Source organism: Chanos chanos, chromosome 4 (assembly GCF_902362185.1).
Source record: "Chanos chanos chromosome 4, fChaCha1.1, whole genome shotgun sequence".
In the NCBI taxonomy this organism is placed as follows: domain Eukaryota; kingdom Metazoa; phylum Chordata; class Actinopteri; order Gonorynchiformes; family Chanidae; genus Chanos; species Chanos chanos.
This window is the reverse complement of record NC_044498.1, coordinates 6,131,003-6,139,786: the sequence shown is the minus strand read 5'-3', so window position 1 is coordinate 6,139,786 and position 8,784 is coordinate 6,131,003. Positions and strand designations below refer to the sequence as shown.

General features: G+C 45.6%; 1 protein-coding gene across 1 annotated transcript; it reads right to left on the bottom strand.

The window, feature by feature from the left end:
• Window positions 1-483: 483 nt before the first annotated feature.
• On the bottom strand, window positions 484-8,443 carry LOC115809269 (kinase D-interacting substrate of 220 kDa B-like). The gene is made up of 11 exons (XM_030770859.1): window positions 8,430-8,443; window positions 7,714-7,892; window positions 6,982-7,208; window positions 5,354-5,482; window positions 4,794-4,823; window positions 3,763-3,830; window positions 3,061-3,154; window positions 2,452-2,550; window positions 1,984-2,214; window positions 918-1,653; window positions 484-863 (listed from the first exon to the last, which is right to left on the bottom strand). Exons 1-11 carry the CDS (start codon window positions 8,441-8,443, stop codon window positions 484-486), a joined length of 2,187 nt encoding a protein of 728 aa, XP_030626719.1.
• Window positions 8,444-8,784: the final 341 nt, after the last annotated feature.

The window sequence follows — 8,784 nt, the reverse complement described above, 5'->3', positions numbered from 1 at the left end:
TATTTTTTTTTAATGCAAGTTTAGCCTGAGCTAGCTTGAGCTAGAGTACAGCAGTTAGTTAGTTTTCACATATAGTGATGGTAGTTCAGTGTTTAAAACTACTTTACACAAAGCAACAGTGACACTTACCAGCCTTGCTCTTTAATAATTTAAACAGATAAATAAATTGGAGTTTTAATACTGGCCAGAAATCAGAGTGCATCATGTTAATAGCTTCAGGCACATTATACTTGTCAGTTGAAATAAATTGGTGACTAAAGTGAGGGGCTATAGTGAAGACGTAGCCAACATGACAGGCAACAGACAACCGTCTTACCCAACTACCAACTAATCGACAAGGTGCTACAAGGACCACATAGCACAGACATCACATTACTCCACGTCTTTCACTAAAGAATGCTTTGCAAAAAACGAACACCAAACATCTAGTAGCAGACAAAAGACTTCTGTCTTCTTCGGGAGGGGGCGTGGGGGGGACCCAGCTCACAGGATGCTCTCACGCTCCTCCCCAAAAGTGACTGTGTCTGAAGACACGGTGCAGATCTCAGGCGGCACCCCTGGATTCAGACCCCTCTTCAGATGGACCACACGCACATTCTCGTTCTGGGTGGCGTTGGTGGTACTGGGGCTGGGGTTAACGATGACCTCACTGCCGGTGGTGGAGGTGGAGGTGGTGGTGGTGGAAGAGGTTTCTGCAGGCTGACGTGGGCGGTTGCTCTGCTGGGCGTTGGTGTTGTTGTTAAGGGTCGTGTTGCTCGGCGTGCGGTTCAGGTTGTAGCTCTTCGAGGACGGCCAGCTCTCTTCAGGGCTGCTGGCCAAAAGGCTGCACTGGTCTTCGGAGCAGATGGACATCCTGGTCACAGCTGGATCCTGGAGGCCACTCAGGCTGCTTGGCAGGCCTCTCTTTCGCGCCAAGCTCTCTTCGTCCAGTTCGATCAGGTTGGTCCGCTCCGACTGGGACAGGTCGGCTTCCTCGTCCTGAAGGGAGTGGTTGGGGGAGCTCTCGCTGGAACGCACGCCCGAGTCGGAGGAATCCTTCTTGTCCAGCATGCCATCGGACAGGTACTCTTTACCCTTCGCCAAAGAACGATCTTCACCCTCTGTTTCTTTAGTGTCTGGCTTCTTCCCATCCTTGAGGAGAGGAGCGTTGTCTGACTCTTCAGATTCCTCGTCGTCACTGGTCAGCTTCTGGTATCGGAGACCACCTCCTGCCTTCAGTTTGAGGTCAGCTCCCTGGAAGAGGCCGACCTTTTCCCCGGAGGTCTTGCGTCCCAGCAGCGACTTGGAGGAGCCGTGGTCGGGCTTCTCGTCTTCCTCGGTGATGGGGTCCAGAGTGGCGGCTTCGGCGGAGGCGTAGTCTGTCGCGTCGGCGGCAGGTTTCCCGCCGCTACGTTTGGAGAAGGACTTGCGACTGTCTTGCTCTCCTCCGTCCTTTGCCTTGTCATCAGACCCAGAGTGTTTGAACTGGTTAGGGTGTGGCTGCACAGGTTTCTCTGCTGTGCTACCTGAGCTCTCCAGCTGGGCCATCTGGGCAATGTACTCCTGGTAGGCGTTGCGATACTCCGCTTGCTGTTTGTCTGTCAGCTTACAGATGTCGTTGGACGACTCCTGAGAGTTGAGGCTTGACATACTGGGAGTTCGGTGTGTGGTGGTCTGTGGAAGGAGTGTAAGATGTTTGGGATGTTCCACCTGATATGCCATCTGACTTTTTCTCAAAGTAATCATGAAAGACTGACTATAGTGACCGTCTACAATAAAGTACAATCCTTTTTTTTTGTGTGTGTGTGTGAGTGTGTATCACAAACTTTTGAAAAACTTGAGCAAAAGCATGAGGATACTACTGATTCTACACGTCAATAAATGCAGCTTTCTGTGGAAGGACGATCCTGATACAGACAATCAGCCAACAGCCACAGGCTAACGTGAACATGTTTGCTTTACCCGAGGTAGGGGCGGAAAAAGCATAGTGGAAGGACAACTCACCATCCAAGGGGGGTTGGCATGCCTGGTGGGCTCATCCAGGCCCACGTTGGTGAGCTCCTCAAAGCTTAGGTTGAAGCTGTACATGGGGGAGGTGTCGCTGTGGCCAACACCTCCGTGTTGCCCGGGTCCTGGACGCCTGCCGGGCTCGCCATGAGGCGCCACACAACTACCCTGTTCACTGGGGGCCTCCTCGTGAAGGACCTGATTCTCCACATGACGCAGCTCCATCACCTGCAAACCCGTGGCGGTTTTGTCAGGACAAAAATATCTGACCGTGTTCAACCATTCAAAACTTTTCTTTGTTACATGTGAGGATAAAAGGGATCCCCCCTTTGATTCAAACATCATGTGTCAAAACAGATACGGACAATGCCTGAGCAGCACAGCAGAAAATTATGCTGTTATGGGAGTGCAATACCTTTTGTTAACGGCAAACGGAGTTTAGACATTTTTTAAAAATCTACTCACGGTTCCCCTGAAGAGTTGCCAGTCTCCAAAATTCATGCTCATCTCCTTCTTCAGTTCATCTAGGTTACACTGGGACAAAACTCTGCCATTGATATTAGCCTGAAATTACACAAGACAGGAAGTTAAAGCGCAAAATTCAAGAAAACGTACAAATATTTCCCCGTTGTTAACTGACTGTAGAGGCCAGATTTTACAAAAAATGCTAGCAACCTTTTAATGACCGATGCAGTTTTATTTAAATGACGTTTTTGCATGCGGTATTTTGCCTCAGAGCACAAAAAAGTTCAGGCCGAGACATCCCATGATTTTTCGCTCGTACTCACAGCTATACATTTACTAAAGTAACATCCAACCTTCAGTTAATCCGGCGCCAAGAGTGAGCTGAACGTAGGGGGCCTTTTCAGGATATAATCAACATTTACCACAGTAAAAATCAACCGTGAGCACTTGAAACAGGGTTCTTTACGCACAGGCCACTACAACCACGGAGGTGTTAACGGAACATCTTCTGGAAATTTTTACGCAGGAGAAATCTCATAAACTCATACATTCACAAAAAAAACCCAATACAGAATGTTACCCCCAAAGAAAATTGGATCTCTGTCTTACCTTTTTAACGGTGGCTGTGTACTGGGCCAGCATGCTCTGGTCGATTCCCTCGATCAGTTTGAGGCGCTCACACACCACATCGGTGCTCATGGAACTGAGAAGCACCGCTGGGGTGCCCGACACCACAGACGCTGAGCCCTGACACACACACACACACACACACACACACACACACACACACACACACACAACACACAGCAAAGAGCCCAAAAAAAAAAAAAACCACACCATCAGTCACTGCTGGCACCTTAACTAGCAATCAGATTGTCGATTGTCTGGTATGGTGTCCATTAACTGTTTGAACTACAGTTCAGGATGAGAACCGTCTGCCACATGAATAAATGTACATGTTATTGTTATTAGATTGAAACAATCTAAGGCATGGGAGAAAGGTCTGGTACTTTTAGTTTTCTATGAAAGGATGAAAAATTGTGATGAAAGGAAAAGCAAAGAGCAAAAAGGGTCTGCATCTGAGAGAAAGTGTTGGGTATCTTGCACACTCTGGTCAGAGAGATTCTGAACAGTGTGAGTCCACATATTGTTTTAAGTGTCGCTGTACATTCGACACGAGGTAATGTTACTGTAATAGTAATAACAATATGCTTTGGAAGAAGCCACACTGCCAAGCGTCAAACGGCATCGGTCTGATGGGGGTCTCGTCTTACAGAGACTTGAACTTACTAAGCTTTTACAAATCCATACAATCCGGACAGACTTGGCATGTTGCTGGTATTCCAGGCATCTCTGAAAATTCCAGCGATGCTGCCAGACTGTTTTTAACATTCTCTACACAAAGAGAATGTTCAAGAAGCGTAGATTCTAGGATACACTAAAAGACTAACCTTGTGTGGACGACAGAGGTCATTTCAATGGCTTGTGAGTTAAATGCTTCATTGAAACCAAAGCTCCGTAAGGGTTGGGGTGGGGGTAAGTGGGTGGGAGGGGGGCAGGCAAGGTCTCCACAGGGGGGATTTCGGGATAGAGAGGAAAAGAGAAAAAGAGGAGCTTGGGGAAGGAGGGGGAGAAGAAATTAAACGACAAAGCTTAGGTCATATCAAGCTCTAAAATGGCCGTTACTGCCTTTTGGGCTACTGCTGTTTGTTTTTTTTGTTTTATCTCTCAGAAATAATATATCTCCTGTGACTGAGCATTAATACACTACATACGTAAGATATTGCCTTTGCTATGTTCTTATTCAATGGAATATTGCTTATAATGATCTACATGCAAATAATACCACGACAGCATGTGCACAAAGTGAAAACTATCTGAATCCATATGGGAAAATGAAAATTACACCTTCTAGTGACGAGTGATATTATGATCATTGATCAGTTATGATCACTTGAACCACTACTTTTATCTTTATCTTCCCTGATATAACAGGGACAACTGCTGAACTGGAAAATCGACAATAAATTACTACTTAGAGGTCGATATAACTAACGTCTTTAATGTAGTTCAGCAGCTCTGCGTTCACACTTTTACTGCAAGGAGTCAATGCAGAGTGTATATGAAGAGTTATTGTTTTGACCAAGCCTTGTATTTAAATTTCGTCCCTCCTCCGACCGGGCTGAGATGCCACTCCCCCTCCCATCTCCCCCCAGAGCATGCTGGGAAGTACAGAGTGTTTGAAAGAGGTAGAGAAATGGTTAGTGTGTGTGTGTCTAAGCTAGAGCAGCAGCAGGAAGGCAGCAGGCCAGCGCCAAAGCAGAAACTGGAAACATCAGTACCTGCTTCTTTTTCAAAGACGGTACCTTACACTGCGTGGAGAAAGAGAGGAGAGAGAGAGCATGAGGAAGAGACAGAGAAAGACAGATAAGTCTGGAAATATTTGAAGGACCCAGGTAAAACCTTGTTCATGGGGGGGGGGGGGGGGGGGGGGGGGAGTCAGTAAAAGGACCACATCACTTTTTTTTTTTTTTTAAATCCCTGGTGAGTAGACAGAGGAGAAACAGAGGGTTCCAGCAGATGCCACAGCACTTGCAGATACTGACAGTGTTTGCTGTGCATTTGAACGAAAAGGAAGAACTCAGTGTCTGCAGTCTTCACACACACAAACACACACACACACATACTGCATGCCAGTCTGAAACAATTATCATCAACATATAAGAGAATCAAATATACTATACAGACAGCCTACATGAAAGCATACATAAAGGCTTCCGCCGTGGACACAATCGAAAAAAACAATTTCAAATTTCAAACAGTTTTAACAAATGTACACATGTTTTTGCACTGTTGCTACAGGCATCTAGTCTAGTCTGATCTAGTGTAGTCTAGTACTTACGAGTCCACTGCTAGGGTCCCTGGGGAAGCCGGGTTTAATGAGTGGGCGAGGTGGTGGAAGTGCTTGGGCAGGGAAGCTGCTGCCAGCGTAGGGCCGGGGCAGCTGGTATACATGGTGGGGGAAATATGGCTGGTATGGGGAATATCCAGGAGGAGGGGGGGGGAGAACAAAAAGTTTTAGGGAACAAAATGAAACACAAAGGCATATACAACACAAAAAAAACCCCACAATGGAATACAACATGAGATGTTCAAGTCACACGCACACACACACACAGAACCTGAATCAAGCTGAGGTATGCCTTGCCTGATTTTCTTCACTGTAACTCAACTGGCAGTGAAATACCCTCTAAAGCTGAGTTGGTCTCTCTGGCCTTAAACTGGTTCGATACTTTAAATCATAAGACGATAATTAAGCCAATCACAGATTACACATTTGTCCAACTGTGTTGTGTGTGCAAAACTGTGTCATTTGCGGAGTTCTTCAAAGCTCTGTTCTTGGTCTCGTGTTGTTCTCTATCTAAGTACCGCCCAGCAAAGTCATCTGACTGAATGCAAAACATCCAGCGTAGAAGACTTGCTTACATTGGCTTTGAGCTCTTTTTTTTTGTTTGTTTTACTGTCCTTTTTTCTCGTTCTTTGAAATAATTTTGTCATGCAGTTTCAGCTGTCTAAAATTCTGCTTTTAATAAGAGCTTAAAAAGGACAAAAGGATGTTCATTTATGTGACCGTATCAAACAAAAACCCCAGTCTGAGTCAGGTCCAATACAAACACAGACACACACGCACATACACGCACCCGCACACACACACACACACACACGCACACACACGCACACACGCACGCGCACAATGAATATGAAATTTGCACAATCCACATAGAATAATACAGTAACAAATACAAACCAAAATTCAGACTTCATTGTTTTACACAAGGAGACATCAAAATGTACACAGTGTAAGAACAATCAATTGTGAACCAATTGTGACTTTGAAAACAAAAAACCAAAAGAAATTTTAAACGTTACTAAAAAGTTAATGAAACACCAGCAAAAAAAAAACCAAAAAAAACAAAACTGTTTGGAAATGGAGAGGAATGTGGACTAAAGGTAGTCGAGGATGGAATTTCTGAAGAAAATCAGATGGTCTCCTAAATACAACACAAGCACACACTGGCTTGTGAGGCTATTGCGCTAACACAATCTTCATGACGTCTGAGGGGACCTCACCTATACGTAAGCTTTTCTGGACCTCACCTATACATAAGATTTTCTACTAGCTGGAACTGTACCGGTTCCTGATCTTCATATTGAACTCCACATTAAATGAGGTTAGAGTGTAACTGGACGATAGCTTTACATCACTGTGATGCATTCGTATCTTAAGACTGAAAGCCATCGATGGTTTTGTGAAATGACACACACATTCCCCGTCTACCTCGGGCAGGTTCGACAATCCACCCGTAGACATGGGGGTCTCACTCTGACGGACACTGGTCCCTGAAGGGGGGGGGGGGGGGGGGGGCTCTAGACGCGTCCCGGTGTCGCAGAAGCATGGCACAGCCTGGCGGCTGACGGATCGGGGGGGTTCGTGGTGTGGCGCTGTGGAGGTGTTTTGTGGGGACTCACCCTGTTGTAGAAGGGGTGCTGGGGGCCGGCCATGCCGCTGTAGTAGCTGCTGTGGGGTTGGGGGGACACTCCGGGCGGGTTGTAGGGACCAGTGTAGGAGGCGGTGGGGGAGCAGGCGGAGGAGTGCTGGCTGTAGATGGAGCTTGCGCGTTGTCCTCCCTCCTGCAGGGGCAGTGTGGGATAGGTGACACCTCCCATGTTCATTTGCTCCCGGGCAGCACGCACGTCTGGAGGAAAAAGGGAGGAGATGAAACCAGGCTGATAAGAGGTAAATTCAAAGGCTGATCTGTTAGCAGTTGGAGAGGAATGTGGAAAAACTGGAGCTAAACGGCCTTGAAACATGTAAGTCATACTGTAAAAATTTCAAACACCCTTAAGCAAGATTAACGTTTGTGAGATTCCTGTTGCGAGAAAGAAGCTTAACGTGTCAGCTTCAGAGATCCCAAGACCCATCCTGGATATTTCTACCATCCTTCTACCAATTACAGTACTACATGACAGATAGGTAGATAGAAAGACAGATAGGTAGATAAGATAGACAGACAGACAGACAGACAGATAGATAGATAGATAGATAGATAGATAGATAGATAGATAAACAGACAGACAGATATAAAGACAGATATACAGACAGACAGACAGATAAACAGATAGACAGACAGACAGATAGAGGGATAAACAGATAGACATATACACAGACAGAGAGGCAAGCAGCCATTTTCTCCTTGTCACCTGCTATGATCTCTCTGAGTTTGGGGTCGAGGTTAACCGTGCAGGGCAGGAAGGTTCGGATGTCACGGGCGGCGAGGACCGGGGTTCTGGAGGACAGGAACACCTCGAAGCTTCGCACGTCTCCATCGATCTCCAACAGAGGCTCCACGTCTTTGGTGGTGGGAATGCTCTTGGAAACTCTGTTAGAAAAACACAGCCAGAGACAGATTAAGAAGCCAATCACTTTCTGAGCACTATAAAAATCTGAATTCTTGGAGGTACTTTTTTTTAGTTCTCATTCTGGTTCCCCTTTGAAATTTAAGTGTTGTTATATTGCTGAGACAAAGTGGACTTTATGCTGTGAAGTGGGCTATGACTTTGGATGTTACGCACAAATGCACACCGTGCTAATGTTCGAGGTGAGGCAAATAATTCACAGCTTTATTAATAAATGTACAGGAACAAAACGTCTGTTTTCTTTTGGATTTTTTTGGGGGGGAGGCCGCGACTGAAGTGAAGGGGGTAAGTAAGTTCTTTCAGCAGGGGGTGCTGTGTGTACATGTCCAGGGTCCACAGAACACAGTTATATTACTGATCCCTGAGAGTCCAAAATGCAAACTGGCCAGACTGAATTCACATGTTTTCACTTTAACAGACTCCAGGGTGTTTCAAAATGATCTATAAAAGACTACGGAACCCGTGAATAAAAATTCGTTCTTTCTACAATTAAAACACACGTCTTGTTTTCCATATTCCTCTGACTCCTAGCGGGACATCTTTATAGGCCTTCGACTGATTTTAAAGAGGTGCATTGGGCAGAATAAGCTTTTAAATGTATCAGAGAAGCAAAGAACACAAGTACAAAGAAGGAAAATGGTCATGTTATCTGTGATGACTCTAACAGAACAAAGCTGACGCCTTTTCTTTTTTAACCGTGAGATGGCAGAAAATCATTTGTCTGATAAACTCATTTTGAGGTTATGGCCGCTTCTCCAAAGCGAGTTTTCTTCTCTATTTCAGAAACTGTGGGAGCTTTCAGTGCAGTACAAAGAAACCTGTAAAAAAAATGAACTTACTTTGGATTGAAAGAAT